This window comes from Coregonus lavaretus, assembly GCF_964263955.1.
Source record: "Coregonus lavaretus genome assembly, contig: HAP1_SCAFFOLD_1374, whole genome shotgun sequence".
Classification (NCBI taxonomy): domain Eukaryota; kingdom Metazoa; phylum Chordata; class Actinopteri; order Salmoniformes; family Salmonidae; genus Coregonus; species Coregonus lavaretus.
Genome location: NW_028161224.1, coordinates 16,810 through 39,166, shown reverse-complemented (window position 1 = coordinate 39,166; position 22,357 = coordinate 16,810). Strand labels below are relative to the sequence as shown.

General features: G+C 46.4%; 1 protein-coding gene across 1 annotated transcript in view; it reads left to right on the top strand.

The window, feature by feature from the left end:
* Positions 1–22,357, top strand: part of LOC311121000 (striatin-like) — a gene marked incomplete at its 3' end in the record, with an annotated part of 57,013 nt that overhangs the window by 20,256 nt on the left and 14,400 nt on the right. Inside the window, exon 2 of the mRNA XM_084195546.1 lies at positions 21,440–21,543. Within this exon, the coding sequence (XP_084051672.1) occupies positions 21,440–21,543 (104 nt within the window). The remainder of the gene's footprint in view (positions 1–21,439; positions 21,544–22,357) is intronic.

Below are 22,357 nucleotides of genomic sequence, written 5' to 3'. Positions count from 1 at the left end.
CCTATAGACCCTGCATGATCCCAATGCATTTAAGAATTACACCATGTCCGGGCCAGTAGAAATTATTTTCTGGCCAATAGATTTTTGTCTCAATAAGAAAAAAAGTGAACGCTGAACCGTGTTTCATATGCAGCCACAGAGTGGTGGCGCACAGGCTGTTTACTGTGCTTTGATTGACGAACAGCAAGCTTGACAAATGTATAAAAGGTGTTGAATTGACTAAAGTCTATCATATATCCTTATCCATTCATAAATCATACAACGTAGTTATCTGTCCATGGTATCGCATCCGGACACGTAAACTAAAGATGTTGTTTGTATTTTCGATATGAAGTCCACCAGGACTTGCCAGACGTTAATGTGAGTGACTTGTCAGTAGCCTACCGCATTGCTTTCTGTGTAGCAAAGCCCATGTTTAACACCTGCTTCATTTTACATTTTAGTCATTTAGCAGATGCTCTTATCCAGAGCAACTTACAGGAGCAATTAGGGTTAAGTGCCTTGCTCAAGGGCACATCGACAGATTTTTCACCTCTTAACCACTAAGCTACCTGCTTCATTCTTCGAACATACAGTGGGGAAAAAAAGTATTTAGTCAGCCACCAATTGTGCAAGTTCTCCCACTTAAAAAGATGAGAGAGGCCTGTAATTTTCAACATAGGTACACGTCAACTATGACAGACAAATTGAGAAAAGGCAACAAAGGAGTGGCTCAAGAAGAAGCACATTAAGGTCCTGGAGTGGCCTAGCCAGTCTCCAGACCTTAATCCCATAGAAAATCTGTGGAGGGAGCTGACGGTTCGAGTTGCCAAACGTCAGCCTCGAAACCTTAATGACTTGGAGAAGATCTGCAAAGAGGAGTGGGACAAAATCCCTCCTGAGATGTGTGCAAACCTTTTGGCCAACTACAAGAAGCGTCTGACCTCTGTGATTGCTAACAAGGGTTTTACCACCAAGTACTAAGTCATGTTTTGCAAAGGGGTCAAATACTTATTTCCCTCATTAAAATGCTAATCAATTTATAACATTTTTGACATGCGTTTTTCTGGATTTTTTTGTTGTTATTCTGTCTCTCACTGTTCAAATAAACAAACTATTAGAATTATAGACTGATCATGTCTTTGTCAGTGGGCAAACGTACAAAATCAGCAAGGGATCAAATACGTTTTTTCCCTCACTGTATGTGTTATTTCATAGTTTTGATGTCTTCACTATTAATCTACAATGTAGAAAATAGTAAAAATAAAGAAAAACCCTGGAATGAGTAGGTTTGTCCAAATATTTGACTGGTACTGTATCACAAGACATTTAGAAATGCCAGACGGGCTAATTTTTCTAACTTCATCACTATTAAATCAGAATAATTTGAGAGTGCTCTTCTCGACTATTGGATGGCCTGATAAATCCTACCCCCGCAAACATATGTGAACTTTCCTCGACATCTACAGTGGGGAAAAAAAGTATTTAGTCAGCCACCAATTGTGCAAGTTCTCCCACTTAAAAAGATGAGAGAGGCCTGTAATTTTCATCATAGGTACACGTCAACTATGACAGACAAATTCCAGAAAATCACATTGTAGGATTTTTAATGAATTTATTTGCAAATTATGGTGGAAAATAAGTATTTGGTCACCTACAAACAAGCAAGATTTCTGGCTCTCACAGACCTGTAACTTCTTCTTTAAGAGGCTCCTCTGTCCTCCACTCGTTACCTGTATTAATGGCACCTGTTTGAACTTGTTATCAGTATAAAAGACACCTGTCCACAACCTCAAACAGTCACACTCCAAACTCCACAATGGCCAAGACCAAAGAGCTGTCAAAGGACACCAAAAACAAAATTGTAGACCTGCACCAGGCTGGGAAGACTGAATCTGCAATAGGTAAGCAGCTTGGTTTGAAGAAATCAACTGTGGGAGCAATTATTAGGAAATGGAAGACATACAAGACCACTGATAATCTCCCTCGATCTGGGGCTCCACGCAAGATCTCACCCCGTGGGGTCAAAATGATCACAAGAACGGTGAGCAAAAATCCCAGAACCACACGGGGGGACCTAGTGAATGACCTGCAGAGAGCTGGGACCAAAGTAACAAAGCCTACCATCAGTAACACACTACGCCGCCAGGGACTCAAATCCTGCAGTGCGAGACGTGTCCCCCTGCTTAAGCCAGTACATGTCCAGGCCCGTCTGAAGTGCATTTGGATGATCCAGAAGAGGATTGGGAGAATGTCATATGGTCAGATGAAACCAAAATATAACTTTTTGGTAAAAACTCAACTCGTCGTGTTTGGAGGACAAAGAATGCTGAGTTGCATCCAAAGAACACCATACCTACTGTGAAGTATGGGGGTGGAAACATCATGCTTTGGGGCTGTTTTTCTGCAAAGGGACCAGGACGACTGATCCGTGTAAAGGAACGAATGAATGGGGCCATGTATCGTGAGATTTTGAGTGAAAACCTCCTTCCATCAGCAAGGGCATTGAAGATGAAACGTGGCTGGGTCTTTCAGCATGACAATGATCCCAAACACACCGCCCGGGCAACGAAGGAGTGGCTTCGTAAGAAGCATTTCAAGGTCCTGGAGTGGCCTAGCCAGTCTCCAGATCTCAACCCCATAGAAAATCTTTGGAGGGAGTTGAAAGTCTGTGTTGCCCAGCGACAGCCCCAAAACATCACTGCTCTAGAGGAGATCTGCATGGAGGAATGGGCCAAAATACCAGCAACAGTGTGTGAAAACCTTGTGAAGACTTACAGAAAACGTTTGACCTGTGTCATTGCCAACAAAGGGTATATAACAAAGTATTGAGAAACTTTTGTTATTGACCAAATACTTATTTTCCACCATAATTTGCAAATAAATTCATAAAAAATCCTACAATGTGATTTTCTGGATTTTTTTTTCTCATTTTGTCTGTCGTAGTTGACGTGTACCTATGATGAAAATTACAGGCCTCTCTCATCTTTTTAAGTGGGAGAACTTGCACAATTGGTGGCTGACTAAATACTTTTTTTCCCCACTGTACCTGTATTGCAGATAGCTGAAAAATACCTCTTAAAAGGAAACTTGATGCCTGTGGAAGTCTGCGGACTCCTACAGGATTCTTTGAAGGCCCAGTACATTCAAAATAAAAATGTTTCTTTGTTTTATATCCTAAAATGAACACCCTCCAAATGCGGGTAGATTTTGTAATTGGCTGGTAAGAATTCATCAGCCACGTTGGTGGGGGGTCACATTCGGGGCTCTACAGTTCGAGCATTCCATAAACATAGTCAAAAGTCAAGTATGGGCACATCTGCGAGTTGTGATTTATAGCAAAAATAAATGCTGCAGTAGCTGTTTTCAAAGTATTTCTGCTGTTTTGTTTCAGTTCTGGTAATTAGGGCTAAATCTGTTCTTTCGACCAATTGGTCAAAATTTTAGACGTTTATTTTTCCCTATATAGACACCCTATGTGTTTTTTGTTATAAAATCAACTATATGTGGGCTACTGAGCTTGTCTGATGTTTTAAGCACACTGTTATTAAATGATTTAAGGCACACAAATAAATAATAATAATAATAATATGCCATTTAGCAGACGCTTTTATCCAAAGCGACTTACAGTCATGCGTGCATACATTTTTACATATGGGTGGTCCCGGGGATCGAACCCACTACCTTGGCGTTACAAGCGGAGGACCACTCAAATGACTCAAGGGGGAGCCAGAGATCTAGATAGCCTAAATAGAAGAAGAGCTGTTCCCTTCCCCTCCTCTCCCCTCCTCCCGCTGTTCCCTTCCCCTCCTCTCCCCCCCTCCCGCTGGCATATGCAGATTCTACCGTTAAGCTCCTGACGTTGCCGGTAATAGGCTACACCAGGGGTCGGAAACCTTTTTCCATTTGGAGTGCCAATTTATCGTACCATTTCTACCGATCTGCGTGCCAGTTATGATTTTCATATGCACATTTTCATTTAATTTGTCTTCGTATCTCAAAATCATTAAATGTGGTAAATCAAAAATTTACTTCTATTGCCATTGCCAACTATCTAAAAATAGCCTACATAAAGCCAACAAATGAAAACATTGCAGCCTGTAGGTAGAAAATATCCTGATTTAAAAATAAATATCCTATAAATCACATTGGCTATGCATGGCCTGTCTGCAAGGAACTTGAAACATTGTATCAACTATTAACTTGGTCCAGCCTGAAGCTCCTGCTAGCAAACTTGCAACATTGTTTAAAATATTCAGGGCCCTCCGAGTTTCCCAGCCAGTGAGCTCCGGACAGACACAGCTGTAGACTATTAGTCCACTCAGACTGTGAGTTAGACAGGTGTCTCGTGTGCTATAAAAAAATATACAGTACCAGACAAAAGTTTGGAAACATTTAATCATTCAAGGGTTTTTCTTTATTTTTACATTGTAGAGTAATGGTGAAGACATCACAACTATGAAATAACACACATGATGGAATCATGTAGGAACCAAAAAGTGTTAAACAAATCAAAATATATTTTGGGGCACCGTCGTGAGTTATTTAAGATATTCTTCAAAGAGGTAGGGATTCAAACGTTTTCGAAAGATGGGCAGGGAGTCCTGACTTTAGGGGGAAGCTTCTTCCACCGTTGCCAGGACAGAGAAGAGCTTGGACTGGGCTGAGTGGGAGCTGCCCTCCCATTGGGGTAGGAGGGCAGAGAAGAGCTTGGACTGGGCTGAGGGGGAACTGCCCTCCCATTGGGGTGCCAGGACAGAGAAGAGCTTGGACTGGGCTGAGTGGGAGCTGCCCTCCCATAGGGGTGCCAGGACAGAGAAGAGCTTGGACTGGGCTGAGTGGGAGCTGCCCTCCCATAGGGGTGCCAGGACAGAGAAGAGCTGGGACTGGGCTGTAGGGGAGCTGCCCTCCCATTGGGGTGCCAGGACAGAGAAGAGCTGGGACTGGGCTGTAGGGGAGCTGCCCTCCCATTGGGGTGCCAGGACAGAGAAGAGCTTGGACTGGGCTGTAGGGGAGCTGCCCTCCCATTGGGGTGCCAGGACAGAGAAGAGCTTGGACTGGGCTGAGTGGGAGCTGCCCTCCCATTGGGGTGCCAGGACAGAGAAGAGCTTGGACTGGGCTGAGGGGGAACTGCCCTCCCATTGGGGTGCCAGGACAGAGAAGAGCTTGGACTGGGCTGAGGGGGAGCTGCCCTCCCATTGGGGTGCCAGGACAGAGAAGAGCTTGGACTGGGCTGAGGGGGAGCTGCCCTCCCATTGGGGTGCCAGGACAGAGAAGAGCTTGGACTGGGCTGAGCGGGAGCTGCCCTCCCATTGGGGTGCCAGGACAGGGAAGAGCTTGGACTGGGCTGAGGGGGAGCTGCCCTCCCATAGGGGTAGGAGGGCCAAGAGACTGGAGGTTGCGGAACGGAGTGCTCGGGTCGGGATGTATGGTTTGAACATAGCCTGAAGGTAAGGAGGTGCAGTTCCCCTTGCTGCTCCATAGGCAAGCACCAGGGTCTTGAAGATGACGCCAGCTTCGACTGGAAGTCGGTGGAGTGTGCGGAGGAGGGGGGGTGACATGGGAGAATTTAGGAAGGTTGAACACAAGGAGGGCTGCAGCATTAAGGTTACCAAGGTGACCTTAAAGGGGCAGCTGAACATTTGTCTCATCTGTGATGTTCTGGTTAAAAGACTCGGGTCATAGTAAACATTGTACCACATTTACTTCTTACTAGTAATACATTTCATGTTTTAGAAACATTACTAAGCATGCTCATCAGTTTTTGTGTGTGTTGTGTAATTATTGACGAAAAACATATTTGGCCTGGTAAATAATCTGCGTGGCAGGTAAATCTTTTAAATCTGGTTAGTTACGCCCTGATCATATTGTGCAACAGCTGATGAAACTAACAGTGTGAAAAAATGTAATCAGTACCAAATAGAGCTTGTTCTGCAAAAACATCTTAACCCGGGGGGGAAGCCATGGGGGGGAAGCCATGGGGGGGAAGCCATGGCTACTCCGTGGAAAACACTGCCAATATTAGCATTTCTCATGCATACTGTTCAAATCATCTTGAAGTGACTTTGTTCAGCTTCAAAATCAATTTGAGATACTTTCGGATGCTTTTAAGTGGCCTTTTATTGTCCCCAGCACAAGGTGCACCTGTGTAATGATCATGCTGTTTAATCAGCTTCTTGATATGCCACACCTGTCAGGTGGATGGATTATCTTGGCAAAGGAGAAATGCTCACTAACATGGATGTGAACAAAATTGGAGAGAAATAAGCTTTTTGTGCATATGGAACATTTCTGAGATTTTCTTTTCAGCTCATGAAACATGGGACCAACACGTTACTTTGCGTTTATATTTTTGTTCAGTGTAGCTACCTACCCCCTCTACCTACCCCCTCTACCTACCCCTCTACCCACCCCTCTACCCACCCCTCTACCTACCCCTCTACCTACCCCCTCTACCCACCCCTCTACCCACCCCTCTACCCACCCCTCTACCTACCCCTCTACCCCCTCTACCCACCCCTCTACCCCCTCTACCCACCCCTCTACCTACCCCCTCTACCCACCCCTCTACCCACCCCCTCTACCTACCCCCCTACCCCCTCTACCCACCCCCTCTACCCACCCCCTCTACCCACCCCCTCTACCCACCCCTCTACCCACCCCTCTACCCACCCCTCTACCCACCCCCTCTACCTACCCCCCTACCCCCTCTACCCACCCCCTCTACCCACCCCTCTACCCACCCCTCTACCCACCCCTCTACCCACCCCTCTACCTACCCCCTCTACCCACCCCCTCTACCCACCCCTCTACCCACCCCTCTACCCACCCCTCTACCTACCCCTCTACCCACCCCTCTACCTACCCCTCTACCCACCCCTCTACCTACCCCCTCTACCCACCCCCTCTACCCACCCCTCTACCCACCCCTCTACCCACCCCTCTACCCCCTCTACCCACCCCTCTACCCACCCCTCTACCCCCTCTACCCCCTCTACCCACCCCTCTACCCACCCCTCTACCTACCCCTCTACCCACCCCTCTACCTACCCCTCTACCCACCCCTCTACCTACCCCCTCTACCCACCCCCTCTACCCACCCCTCTACCCACCCCTCTACCCACCCCTCTACCCACCCCTCTACCCCCTCTACCCACCCCTCTACCCACCCCTCTACCTACCCCCTCTACCTACCCCCTCTACCCACCCCTCTACCTACCCCTCTACCCACCCCTCTACCTACCCCTCTACCCACCCCTCTACCCACCCCTCTACCCACCCCTCTACCTACATCCTCTACCCACCCCTCTACCTACCCCCTCTACCCACCCCTCTACCCACCCCTCTACCCCCTCTACCTACCCCTCTACCCACCCCTCTACCCACCCCTCTACCTACCCCTCTACCTACCCCTCTACCCACCCCTCTACCCACCCCTCTACCCCCTCTACCCACCCCTCTACCTACCCCTCTACCTACCCCCTCTACCTACCCCTCTACCCACCCCTCTACCCACCCCTCTACCCACCCCCTCTACCCACCCCCTCTACCCACCCCTCTACCCACCCCTCTACCTACCCCTCTACCCACACCCTCTACCCACACCCTCTACCTACCCCCTCTACCTACCCCCTCTACCCCCTCTACCCACCCACTCTACCTACCCCCTCTACCCCGTCTACCTACCCCCTCTACCCACCCCTCTACCTACCCCCTCTACCCACCCCTCTACCTACCCCCTCTACCCACCCCCTCTACCTAGCCCCTCTACCCACCCCTCTACCTACCCCCTCTGCCTACCCCCTCTACCCACCCCTCTACCCACCCCTCTACCCACCCCCTCTACCCACCCCCTCTACCTACCCCCTCTACCTACCCCCTCTACCTACCCCCTCTGCCTACCCCCTCTACCCACCCCTCTACCCACCCCTCTACCCACCCCTCTACCCACCCCTCTACCTACCCCCTCTACCCACCCCCTCTACCTACCCCTCTACCCACCCCTCTACCTACCCCCTCTACCCACCCCTCTACCTACCCCTCTACCCACCCCTCTACCTACCCCCTCTACCCACCCCTCTACCCACCCCTCTACCTACCCCTCTACCCACACCCTCTACCTACCCCCTCTACCTACCCCCTCTACCTACCCCCTCTACCCACCCCCTCTACCTACCCCCTCTACCCCCTCTACCTACCCCCTCTACCCACACCTCTACCTACCCCCTCTACCTACCCACTTTACCCACCCCTCTACCCACCAACCCTACCTACCCCCTCTACCCACCCCTCTACCTACCCCCTCTGCCTACCCCCTCTACCCACCCCTCTACCCACCCCTCTACCCACCCCCTCTATCCACCCCCTCTACCTACCCCCTCTGCCTACCCCCTCTACCCACCCCTCTACCTACCCCCTCTACCCACCCCCTCTACCCACCCCTCTACCCACCCCTCTACCTACCCCTCTACCCACCCCTCTACCTACCCCCTCTACCCACCCCTCTACCTACCCCTCTACCCACCCCTCTACCTACCCCTCTACCCACCCCTCTACCTACCCCCTCTACCCACCCCTCTACCTACCCCTCTACCCACCCCTCTACCTACCCCTCTACCCACCCCCTCTACCTACCCCCTCTACCTACCCCTCTACCCACCCCTCTACCTACCCCCTCTACCCACCCCCTCTACCCACCCCCTCTACCCACCCCTCTACCTACCCCTCTACCCACACCCTCTACCCACACCCTCTACCCACACCCTCTACCTACCCCCTCTACCTACCCCCTCTACCCACCCCCTCTACCTACCCCCTCTACCCCCTCTACCTACCCCCTCTACCCACACCTCTACCTACCCCCTCTACCTACCCCCTCTACCTACCCCCTCTACCCACCCCCTCTACCTACCCCCTCTAGCCACCCCTCTACCTACCCCCTCTGCCTACCCCCTCTACCCACCCCTCTACCCACCCCTCTACCCACCCCCTCTACCCACCCCCTCTACCCACCCCCTCTACCTACCCCCTCTGCCTACCCCCTCTACCCACCCCTCTACCTACCCCCTCTACCAACCCCCTCTACCTACCCCCTCTACCCACCCCTCTACCTACCCCTCTACCCACCCCCTCTACCCACCCCTCTACCTACCCCCTCTACCCACCCCTCTACCCACCCCCTCTACCCACCCCCTCTACCTACACCTATCCCATCCTCACAAGCTCTGGTCTGATGCAACCGTTTTTACCTCCGTCGACTCTAAACTGGAGCAGACTGAGAGACCCTTGACCTCTGGCCTGATAAAGCAGTCAGCCGGTCAGAGTGAGGACTGTAACGGTGGTATTAAAACGCTTCCTGGTTCCTTTTTTTATGGCCCAGTTGACTCATAGCAGCATTCCAGCCAAGGTTAATGTTTGATTGGGGAGGGAGGGATGGAGAGCCAAAGACGGTCATTCTCTGAAGAGCTATCCTTCTATCATCTCTTCTTCCTCCTATCCTCTCCTCCTATCCTCTCCGTAGTCCGCTACTATCTCTGACACTGGACTGGGGGATGAAGGGGGAGGACACTGGGGAGGGATGAAGGGATGCTGAGCCAAAATCATTCTCTAAAGACCTGTCCTCCTCTGTTCACTCCCTAATGTACTCCTGAGTGGCGCAGTGGTCTAAGGCACTGCATCGCAGTGCTTACTGTGCCACTAGAGATCCTGGTTCAAATCCAGGCTCTGTCGCAGCCGGCCGCGACCGGGAGACTCATGGGCGGCACACAATTGGCACAGCGTCGTCCAGGGTAGGGGAGGGAATGGCCGGCAGGGATGTAGCTCAGTTGATAGAGCATGGCATTTGCAACGCCAGGGTTGTGTGTTCGATTCCCACGGGGGGCCAGTATAAAAAAAAAAAATGTAATCACTAACTGTAAGTCGCTCTGGATAAGAGCGTCTGCTAAATGACTAAAATGTAAAAAAAAAATGTAATGCTCTTCCTCTGTCCTCTCCTCCCAGTGGCCTGTTTCAGCCACATCAGAATATAGCTAGGCTATCAGGAATACGAAGGAGTTTATGCTCTGCTTGGCATTTAGCACTTCTCAACATGGCATCCTGAATGTAGATTCAGATTCTCTGTCTGTCTGTGGACTTCAGCTCTGTGTGTGTTTCTCAGAGGAGTTTGGAATAATCAGAAGACTCATTTCAGTTTCCCTGCAACAATGGACAATAAAGTAATCATCTTTCTCTTCATGAATCTGATTATTGTGTGGGATCATTTCTCCTGTCCAATGTGGACTTCTTCAACTTCATAGATAAATCATTAGTCCAGTCCTGAATCCTTCGGGCCTCTGAAGATGTGCTGTGTATGTTTCTAGAGAGGGCTGATATAGAGATTTTTGAGGATGATGGGTGGATGTGAAATGAAGCTCAGGTTATTTAAATCCGCCAGATTGAAGCAGAGCAGTCATGACTCATCAACGCTTTCCAAGGGAATTAATTCTAATTTCTTCTTGATTGTGTTGCTGTCCCAGTTTCTGTGGTGCCTACTATCTGCAGCATGGACTGAGACAGGAGAGAGTGAGTTATGGGCCCCCCGAGTTATGGGCCCCCCGAGTTATGGGCCCCCCGAGTTCTACCTGCCTGGCTGTAAGATGCTGTGAGGGCAGGGAGACTCCTCTGCTCTGTGGTAGGACTAGAAGGGTGTTGGTGTTGGTCTGTTTAGCCCCATATAGGTAGATATATTTGGTGTTGGTCTGTTTAGCCCCATATAGGTAGATATATTTGGTGTTGGTCTGTTTAGCCCCATATAGGTAGATATATTTGGTGTTGGTCTGTTTAGCCCCATATAGATAGATATATGGGTAGTAAGTAGGTAGAAACAATGTGTACCTCTGTGACTCCCACAACACCTTATATAAGAAAACACAGACCCATACAATATAGACTATAGCTACACACCCCATTAAACACACCAATCCCTGTGAACCCAGCTCCACACCCCATTAAACACACCAATCCCTGTGAACCCAGCTCCACACCCCATTAAACACACCAATCCCTGTGAACCTAGCTCCACACCCCATTAAACACACCAATCCCTGTGAACCCAGCTACACACCCCATTAAACACACCAATCCCTGTGAACCCAGCTCCACACCCCATTAAACACACCAATCCCTGTGAACCAGTGGACTTTCAAGTAAAAGTAAGGAGGTGTTATTCCCCTACATTCTAATCCCCTACATTCTAGTCCCCTACATTCTAGTCCCCTACAATCTATTCCCCCTACATTCTCTTCCCCTACATTCTCTTCCCCTACAATCATTCCCCCTACATTCTATTCCCCCTACATTCTATTCCCCCTACATTCTCTTCCCCTACATTCTATTCCCCTACAATCTATTCCCCCTACATTCTCTTCCCCTACATTCTCTTCCCCTACAATCATTCCCCCTACATTCTATTCCCCCTACATTCTATTCCCCCTACATTCTCTTCCCCTATATTCTATTCCCCCTACATTCTAGTTCCCCTACATTCTATTCCCCTACATTCTATTCCCCCTACATTCTAGTTCCCCTACATTCTATTCCCCTACATTCTATTCCCCCTACATTCTATTCCCCTACATTCTATTCCCCTACATTCTATTCCCCTACATTATATTATCCTACATTATATTCCCCTATATTCTAGTCCCCCTACATTCTAGTCCCCCTACATTCTATTCCCCCTACATTCTATTCCCCATACATTCTATTCCCCCTACATTCTAGTTCCCCTACATTCTAGTCCCCCTACATTCTAGTCCCCCTACATTCTATTCCCCCTACATTCTATTCCCCCTACATTCTAGTTCCCCTACATTCTAGTTCCCCTACATTCTAGTTCCCCTACATTCTATTCCCCCTACATTCTATTCCCCCTACATTCTAGTTCCCCTACATTCTAGTCCCCCTACATTCTATTCCCCCTACATTCTATTCCCCCTACATTCTAGTTCCCCTACATTCTAGTTCCCCTACATTCTAGTTCCCCTACATTCTATTCCCCCTACATTCTATTCCCCCTACATTCTAGTTCCCCTACATTCTAGTTCCCCTACATTCTAGTTCCCCTACATTCTATTCCCCCTACATTCTATTCCCCCTACATTCTATTCCCCCTACATTCTAGTTCCCCTACATTCTAGTCCCCCTACATTCTATTCCCCCTACATTCTAGTTCCCCTACATTCTAGTTCCCCTACATTCTAGTTCCCCTACATTCTAGTCCCCCTACATTCTAGTCCCCCTACATTCTAGTTCCCCTACATTCTAGTTCCCCTACATTCTAGTCCCCCTACATTCTAGTCCCCCTACAATATATTCCCCTTACATTCTATTCCCCTATATTGTGCTGTAGAGAAGATAATTTCTCCCAAGAAAAGACAAATGACTTTAGCCTATCTGGATTCTAAACTAGATTATCTTGGACTCAGAAAAACAGCCAAATGAATGCAGGTAATTGACATACAAATGATGCTGCTTAAATAGTTTGTCAGCTGAATGTATGGGTGTTGATAGTGATGTTGTTTACCCTCTCAGAGAGCCTTCATGCAGGGGCAGGGACAAGGACAGGAGAATGTATTGGTGATCATAGTGTTGTAGGCTTGGGCGGTATCCAGATTGTCATACCTTCATACCAACTTTGTGCCATACCGGGATATTCGGTAATACCGGCACTGAACACAAGGGGTGCTGTATTTAAATGTTTTTAATGTTTTTAAACCCCGCTGATACTCTGTAATCCGAAGGTTAGCAATGCTGACAAGTACATGTAAAATCCCATAGAGAATGCTAACTAAATGCTAACGAGTGCATTGTGAACATTTATACAGTTTCTGATCTAAAGTATACAATTATACAAGTAACTCAAAAATGTTACTCCCAGTTTGCTGCACGCACAAAACAAATATTAGCAAGCAAGGCTCTTGATCCAGGAGAGGATTCTCTGCTGTTACCAAGCGAATGCTTGATTTTGGAAGAAGCGAACCACTTAGCTAGATAGCTAACTAGCCACTAAATTAGCAAACCAAATGCACAACTGCAGAGCATTTAGCACATTTTAGACAGTTAACTTAATAGTTATAAGATATCTAGCTGGCAAACATTTAGTTGTGAATTCGATCCTGTGATTAGATCACCTGGTGCATGCTGCAAAACAGGGAGTGACTCACAAGGCTCCGGTCTCATCGTTGTGTGCTTGTAAATAAACACCATGTGACTGGGGACTAAATCAAATCAAGCTTTATTTATACAGCACATTTCAGACATGGAATGCAACACAATGTGCTTTACAGAAGAAGAAAAAAAACTCATAAAAAACAATAAATAAAAGCTGAAATATTTACTACACTACAAACAAATAATTACTCAAACTGAACAACCAAAAAGCCTCCTGAGGAAAAGCAAAGCTAAAAATATGTTTTAAGATCTCTTTTAAAATTTCAGCCCCCCTCAGGATCTCTGGCAGGCTGTTCCAGAGGCTGGGGGCATAGTAACTAAAGGCTGCCTCTCCATGCCTCTTGATCCTAGGCTTTGGGATAGTTAAAAGGCCAGTGCCAGAGGACCTGAGGGACGTACTGGGTACATAACTTAAAAGCATGTCTGATATGTATTGAGGTGCACAATCGTCGAACAATCTTTAAATTAATTCTAAAACAGTGCAGTGACCTTAAAACCGGTGTAATGTGTGCTCTCCGTTTGGTCTTGGTCAGTACTCGTGTTGCAGCATTCTGGTTGTTTTGCAGTTGACCAATGTCTTTCTTGGGTAGACCAGACAGGAGAGCATTACAGTAGTCAAGCCTGCTTGTAATAAAGCATGGATGAGTCTCTCTGTATCCGCCTGAGAGAGAAACGGCCGCACCTTGGCAATGTTCCTCAGGGGGTAAAAAGCTGTTTTGGTCACATTCCTGATGTGTGATTCGAAATTTAGTTCAGAATCTAAAATAACACCTGGGTTTTTTACCTGGTGTTTTATCTCTATTGCCTGTGAATTATAATGTGCGGCTAGATTCTCTCTCTGTGCTTTGGCTCCAACAATAAGTACCTCGTCTTGTCTTTTAAATACATTTTAAACTAAAAAAATCATTTAGCTGTTTGAATACCAATTTCTCCAGAAGTTTGCTTAAGAATGGAAGGTTGGAGATTGGCCGGAAATGGCTAAGAGCTGAAGAATCCAGATGACTTTTCTCCAGAAGGGGTTTCACTATAGATTACTTTTCTCCAGAAGGGGTTTCACCATAGATGACTTTTCTTCAGAAGGGGTTTCACCATAGATGACTTTTCTTCAGAAGGGGTTTCACCATAGATGACTTTTCTTCAGAAGGGGTTTCACCATAGATGACTTTTCTCCAGAAGGGGTTTCACCATAGATGACTTTTCTCCAGAAGGGGTTTCACCATAGATGACTTTTCTTCAGAAGGGGTTTCACCATAGATGACTTTTCTTCAGAAGGGGTTTCACGATAGATGACTTTTCTCCAGAAGGGATTTCACCATAGATGACTTTTCTCCAGAAGGGGTTTCACCATAGAGGACTTTTCTTCAGAAGGGGTTTCACCATAGATGACTTTTCTTCAGAAGGGGTTTCACCATAGATTACTTTTCTCCAGAAGGGGTTTCACCATAGATGACTTTTCTCCAGAAGGGGTTTCACCATAGATGACTTTTCTTCAGAAGGGGTTTCACCATAGATGACTTTTCTCCAGAAGGGGTTTCACCATAGATGACTTTTCTCCAGAAGGGGTTTCACCATAGATGACTTTTCTCCAGAAGGGGTTTCACCATAGAGGACTTTTCTTCAGAAGGGGTTTCACCATAGATGACTTTTCTCCAGAAGGGGTTTCACCATAGATGACTTTTCTCCAGAAGGGGTTTCACCATAGATGACTTTTCTTCAGAAGGGGTTTCACCATAGATGACTTTTCTTCAGAAGGGGTTTCACTATAGATGACTTTTCTCCAGAAGGGGTTTCACCATAGAGGACTTTTCTTCAGAAGGGGTTTCACCATAGATGACTTTTCTTCAGAAGGGGTTTCACCATAGATTACTTTTCTCCAGAAGGGGTTTCACCATAGATGACTTTTCTCCAGAAGGGGTTTCACCATAGATGACTTTTCTTCAGAAGGGGTTTCACCATAGATGACTTTTCTCCAGAAGGGGTTTCACCATAGATGACTTTTCTCCAGAAGGGGTTTCACCATAGATGACTTTTCTCCAGAAGGGGTTTCACCATAGAGGACTTTTCTTCAGAAGGGGTTTCACCATAGAGGACTTTTCTTCAGAAGGGGTTTCACCATAGATGACTTTTCTTCAGAAGGGGTTTCACCATAGATGACTTTTCTTCAGAAGGGGTTTCACCATAGATGACTTTTCTTCAGAAGGGGTTTCACCATAGATGACTTTTCTCCAGAAGGGGTTTCACCATAGATGACTTTTCTTCAGAAGGGGTTTCACTATAGATGACTTTTCTTCAGAAGGGGTTTCACCATAGATGACTTTTCTTCAGAAGGGGTTTCACCATAGATGACTTTTCTCCAGAAGGGGTTTCACCATAGATGACTTTTCTTCAGAAGGGGTTTCACCATAGATGACTTTTCTCCAGAAGGGGTTTCACCATAGATGACTTTTCTTCAGAAGGGGTTTCACCATAGATGACTTTTCTTCAGAAGTGGTTTCACCATAGATGACTTTTCTCCAGAAGGGGTTTCACCATAGATGACTTTTCTTCAGAAGGGGTTTCACCATAGATGACTTTTCTCCAGAAGGGGTTTCACCATAGATGACTTTTCTCCAGAAGGGGTTTCACCATAGATGACTTTTCTCCAGAAGGGGTTTCACCATAGATGACTTTTCTCCAGAAGGGGTTTCACCATAGATGACTTTTCTCCAGAAGGGGTTTCACCATAGATGACTTTTCTTCAGAAAGGGTTTCACCATAGATGACTTTTCTTCAGAAGGGGTTTCACCATAGATGACTTTTCTCCAGAAGGGGTTTCACCATAGATGACTTTTCTTCAGAAGGGGTTTCACCATAGATGACTTTTCTCCAGAAGGGGTTTCACCATAGATGACTTTTCTTCAGAAGGGGTTTCACCATAGATGACTTTTCTCCAGAAGGAGTTTCACTATAGATTACTTTTCTTCAGAAGGGGTTTCACCATAGCAGTGTTTAGTGCAGTGGGGAAAGTGCCTGTAAACAGGGAGTGATTAACAATAGCTTGCACTTCTTCAGATACGCAATTAAAAACTGCTTCGAAGAAGGTGGTGGGGATAGGATCAAGAGAAGGCAGGTAGAAGGCTTAAGTTGTGATATCACTTTCCTGAGCGTGTCTGTGTCAACCAGGGAAAATAAATCCATAGTTCCTTTGCGTGGTAGGCTAGGGCACATATCATCACACTTCTCATCAGGCCTTGCTTGACTCATACCCAGCCTAATGTTGGTTATCTTATCTCTGAAATATGCCGCAAACTCATCATATTTACAGTGGGGGGGAAAAGTATTTAGTCAGCCACCAATTGTGCAAGTTCTCCCACTTAAAAAGATGAGAGAGGCCTGTAATTTTCATCATAGGTACACGTCAACTATGACAGACAAAATGAGAAAAAAAATCCAGAAAATCACATTGTAGGATTTTTTTTACATTTATTTGCAAATTATGGTGGAAAATAAGTATTTGGTCAATAACAAAAGTTTCTCAATACTTTGTTATATACCCTTTGTTGGCAATGACACAGGTCAAACGTTTTCTGTAAGTCTTCACAAGGTTTTCACACACTGTTGCTGGTATTTTGGCCCATTCCTCCATGCAGATCTCCTCTAGAGCAGTGATGTTTTGGGGCTGTCGTTGGGCAACACAGACTTTCAACTCCCTCCAAAGATTTTCTATGGGGTTGAGATCTGGAGACTGGCTAGGCCACTCCAGGACCTTGAAATGCTTCTTACGAAGCCACTCCTTCGTTGCCCGGGCGGTGTGTTTGGGATCATTGTCATGCTGAAAGACCCAGCCACGTTTCATCTTCAATGCCCTTGCTGATGGAAGGAGGTTTTCACTCAAAATCTCACGATACATGGCCCCATTCATTCTTTCCTTTACACGGATCAGTCGTCCTTGTCCCTTTGCAGAAAAACAGCCCCAAAGCATGATGTTTCCACCCCCATGCTTCACAGTAGGTATGGTGTTCTTTGGATGCAACTCAGCATTCTTTGTCCTCCAAACACGGTGAGTTGAGTTTTTTAACCAAAAAGTTATATTTTGGTTTCATCTGACCATATGACATTCTCCCAATCCTCTTCTGGATCATCCAAATGCACTCTAGCAAACTTCAGACGGGCCTGGACATGTAGTGGCTTAAGCAGGGGGACACGTCTGGCACTGCAGGATTTGAGTCCCTGGCGGCGTAGTGTGTTACTGATGGTAGGCTTTGTTACTTTGGTCCCAGCTCTCTGCAGGTCATTCACTAGGTCCCCCCGTGTGGTTCTGGGATTTTTGCTCACCGTTCTTGTGATCATTTTGACCCCACGGGGTGAGATCTTGCGTGGAGCCCCAGATCGAGGGAGATTATCAGTGGTCTTGTATGTCTTCCATTTCCTAATACTTGCTCCCACAGTTGATTTCTTCAAACCAAGCTGCTTACCTATTGCAGATTCAGTCTTCCCAGCCTGGTGCAGGTCTACAATTTTGTTTCTGGTGTCCTTTGACAGCTCTTTAGTCTTGGCCATAGTGGAGTTTGGAGTGTGACTGTTTGAGGTTGTGGACAGGTGTCTTTTATACTGATAACAAGTTCAAACAGGTGCCATTAATACAGGTAACGAGTGGAGGACAGAGGAGCCTCTTAAAGAAGAAGTTACAGGTCTGTGAGAGCCAGAAATCTTGCTTGTTTGTAGGTGACCAAATACTTATTTTCCACCATAATTTGCAAATAAATTCATAAAAAATCCTACAATGTGATTTTCTGGAGAAAAAAATTCTCAATTTGTCTGTCATAGTTGACGTGTACCTATGATGAAAATTACAGGCCTCTCTCATCTTTTTAAGTGGGAGAACTTGCACAATTGGTGGCTGACTAAATACTTTTTTTCCCCACTGTAGATGTCGAGGAAAGTTCACATATGTTTGCGGGGGTAGGATTTATCAGGCCATCCAATAGTCGAGAAGAGCACTCTCAAATTATTCTGATTTAATAGTGATGAAGTTAGAAAAATTAGCCCGTCTGGCATTTCTAAATGTCTTGTGATACAGTACCAGTCAAATATTTGGACAAACCTACTCATTCCAGGGTTTTTCTTTATTTTTACTATTTTCTACATTGTAGATTAATAGCGAAGACATCAAAACTATGAAATAACACATACAGTGAGGGAAAAAAGTATTTGATCCCCTGCTGATTTTGTACGTTTGCCCACTGACAAAGACATGATCAGTCTATAATTCTAATGGTAGGTTTATTTGAACAGTGAGAGACAGAATAACAACAAAAAATCCAGAAAAAAGCATGTCAAAAATGTTATAAATTGATTAGCATTTTAATGAGGGAAATAAGTATTTGACCCCTTTGCAAAACATGACTTAGTACTTGGTGGCAAAACCCTTGTTGGCAATCACAGAGGTCAGACCCTTCTTGTAGTTGGCCAAAAGGTTTGCACACATCTCAGGAGGGATTTTGTCCCACTCCTCTTTGCAGATCTTCTCCAAGTCATTAAGGTTTCGAGGCTGACGTTTGGCAACTCGAACCTTCAGCTCCCTCCACAGATTTTCTATGGGATTAAGGTCTGGAGACTGGCTAGGCCACTCCAGGACCTTAATTCTATTTATTTATTTATTTATTTAACCTTTATTTAACCAGGAAGGTTAATGTGCTTCTTCTTGAGCCACTCCTTTGTTGCCTTGGCCGTGTGTTTTGGGTCATTGTCATGCTGGAATACCCATCCACAACCCATTTTCAATGCCCTGGCTGAGGGAAGGAGGTTCTCACCCAAGATTTGACGGTACATGGCCCCGTCCATCGTCCCTTTGATGCGGTGAAGTTGTCCTGTCCCCTTAGCAGAAAAACACCCCCAAAGCATAATGTTTCCACCTCCATGTTTGACGGTGGGGATGGTGTTCTTGGGGTCATAGGCAGCATTCCTCCTCCTCCAAACACGGCGAGTTGAGTTGATGCCAAAGAGCTCGATTTTGGTCTCATCTGACCACAACACTTTCACCCAGTTCTCCTCTGAATCATTCAGATGTTCATTGGCAAACTTCAGACAGCCCTGTATATGTGCTTTCTTGAGCAGGGGGACCTTGCGGGCGCTGCAGGATTTCAGTCCTTCACGGCGTAGTGTGTTACCAATTGTTTACTTGCTGACTATGGTCCCGGCTGCCTTGAGATCATTGACAATATCCTCCCATGTAGTTCTGGGCTGATTCCTCACCGTTCTCATGATCATTGCAACTCCACGAGGTGAGATCTTGCATGGAGCCCCAGGCCGAGGGAGACTGACAGTTATTTTGTGTTTCTTCCATTTGCGAATAATCGCACCAACTGTTGTCACCTTCTCACCAAGCTGCTTGGCGATGGTCTTATAATAATAATAATAATAATAATATAATATGCCATTTAGCAGACGCTTTTATCCAAAGCGACTTACAGTCGTGCGTGCATACATTTTTGTGTATGGGTGGTCCCGGGGATCGAACCCACTACCTTGGCGTTACAAGCGCCGTGCTCTACCAGGTCTTGTAGCCCATTCCTACTAAAGGACACCAATAAGAAGAAGAGACCTGCTTGGGCCAAGAAACACGAGCAATGGACATTAGACCGGTGGAAATTTGTCCTTTTGGTCTGGAGTCCAAATTTGAGATTTTTGGTTCCAACCACTGTTTCTTTGTGTGGGTGAACGGATGATCTTCGCATGTGTATTTCCCACCGTAAAGCATGGAGGGGAAGGTATTATGGTGTGGGGGTGCTTTTTGCTGGTGACACTGTCTGTGATTTATTTATAATTCAAGGCACACTTAACCAGCATGGCTACCACAGCATTCCTGTCGTTGCAATGTTTCTTCAGGTACTCGTTCAGGGCAAAGAGTCGGCTGAAACGTTCCGAACCACTTCGGTAGCACGGGAGGGGGCCAGAGATAATTATTATCTTCCCTGTGCTAGCGAGGGTGTTTAAAAAAATGTTGTAGTCCTCCCTCAGTTCCTCAGATCGGTGAAAACAAAGGTTTTTAAAACCTACGTGAGTGACGATGGTGTCAATATTGGAGTAGTTGGCCAGAACCGTGGGCAGGAGGAAGTTGGTCGGTCCACAGATCGTAGGCAGGCAAAAACCTCTCACCATCGAGCTGCCCACGATGAAAACCTCTCACCATCGAGCTGCCCACGATGAAAACCTCTCACCATCGAGCTGCCCACGATGATGGAATCCGATGGGGAAGTGAGCTGCTGAACTGCTGTGGGGGAGGGAGCCACTGGTTTACAGCCAGGATCCGTGCTGACTCATGGGGCTGGTAGGTCCGTCTCAAGCGGGGAAAAGCTGTTTGACAGCTGGATATGATCTTCTCGGATAGATGAAGGGTGGCCAGACTGCCTCCCCGATCTCCTACGCCTTGCGAGTGTCCAGTCTCCCATGGGCAGCGGAGTTGAGCTCAACATCTGTCCGTTGTATTGGGACAGATCAACGTCGCCCGACTCATCGACAGCTTTGCTATAGTAGTCATTTAACACTGAGATTGGGTTTGCCTGGGTTACAGCAAGGTCGGTGTACTTAGAAAGCAGGTTATCCTTTTCTCACAGCCGAGCTAACAGCCGGAGGATCTCTTCCCTGAGCTGCTTGACGGTGGTGCATTTAGGGCAGACAAAGCCCTGTCCATTTTCTAGTTCCACCTTATCTTCTTCATGTGATTGTGTGGAATCATCTCACACCTGAACCGTTTGTGCCCAGCCGTGGATAAAAATGCTGGTGGGCTAGCACTGCTAGTGTTAGCCTGCTCCGTTTTCATGATGGCTAGCAGCTATCTGGCTAGACACAAACGTGCAGTGCCAGCCGTAAAGGCTGAACGCGTCACGTAATCCGTAGCAATACAAACTTTAGCTATGATTTAAAACAATTTAATTAAAACGTTTTTCATAAAACCAACAAACCGAGTATAGACAGTACACTGTTCTGTTGCTTGCTTTGACTACCGTAAGCTTCATAATAATCTGACAGGTGAAATGAAGAACACAATGTTCTTTTATCTCCTAACGTATTGCAGGTATTTACTTAAAAAGTAGCTACAAATATTCAAATATGTTTAAAAAAAGTTCAAATAAATAGTTTCAACGGTATTGACAGTATTGAAAAACCATCCCGTGGCTATTTCCAAATACCCCTATATACGGTATATACACGGCATACCGCCCAAGCCTAGTGTGTTGATAGTGTGTGTATTTGTGATGCGTCTCCCCAGGCCCAGATAGCGTTCCTCCAGGGCGAGAGGAACGGCCAGGAGAACCTGAAGAAGGATCTGGTGAGGAGGATTAAGATGCTGGAGTACGCCCTCAGACAGGACAGGTACGTTACAGCACCTGACATCACACAGCATGTGTACTGTGCATCATCACATGACCCTATGACCTTTCACATTCATTCACCACACTGATATTGACAGAGGGCCTGACAGCCAAAGACGTCTCTACATCACATCTTCAAATGACCATGGAACTTAACACAGCAGAAAATCTACAATGACAGATGACAGGGTGACAAAGAGAGATGACAGGGTGACAAAGAGAGATGACAGGGTGACGAAGAGAGATGACAGGGTGACAAAGAGAGATGACAGGGTGACGAAGAGAGATGTGTGGAAGGATGGATCTGTTCTATATGGTGTCTGATTTAATGATGGCTGACCTTTCCTAGAACGGTTTCTGTCAGTCTTACCTTGGAAGATCGCTCCACTGTGAGGACCAGTCTCTACACCTGTCCTGTCCTTCCACTAAGAGGACCAGAGTCAAATCAAATTCAATTTTATTTGTCACATGTAAACAACAGGTGTAGACTAACAGTGAAATGCCAACTGACGGGTCCATCCCAACAATGCAGAGAGAGAAAAAAAAAATTATCGCAGAAAAAATAAGACGAGGAATAACTCCACAATGAGTAACGATAACTTGGCTATATACATGGGGTACCAGTACTGAGTCCATGTACAGGGGTACCAGGTCATTGAGGTAGTTATGTACATATAGGTAGGGATAAAGTTACTAGGCAACAGGATCGATAATAAACAGTAACAGCAGCGTATGTGATGAGTCAAAAGAGATTAGTGCAAAAAGGGTCAATGCAGATATTCCGGGTAGCTATTGGTTAACTATTTAACTAAATA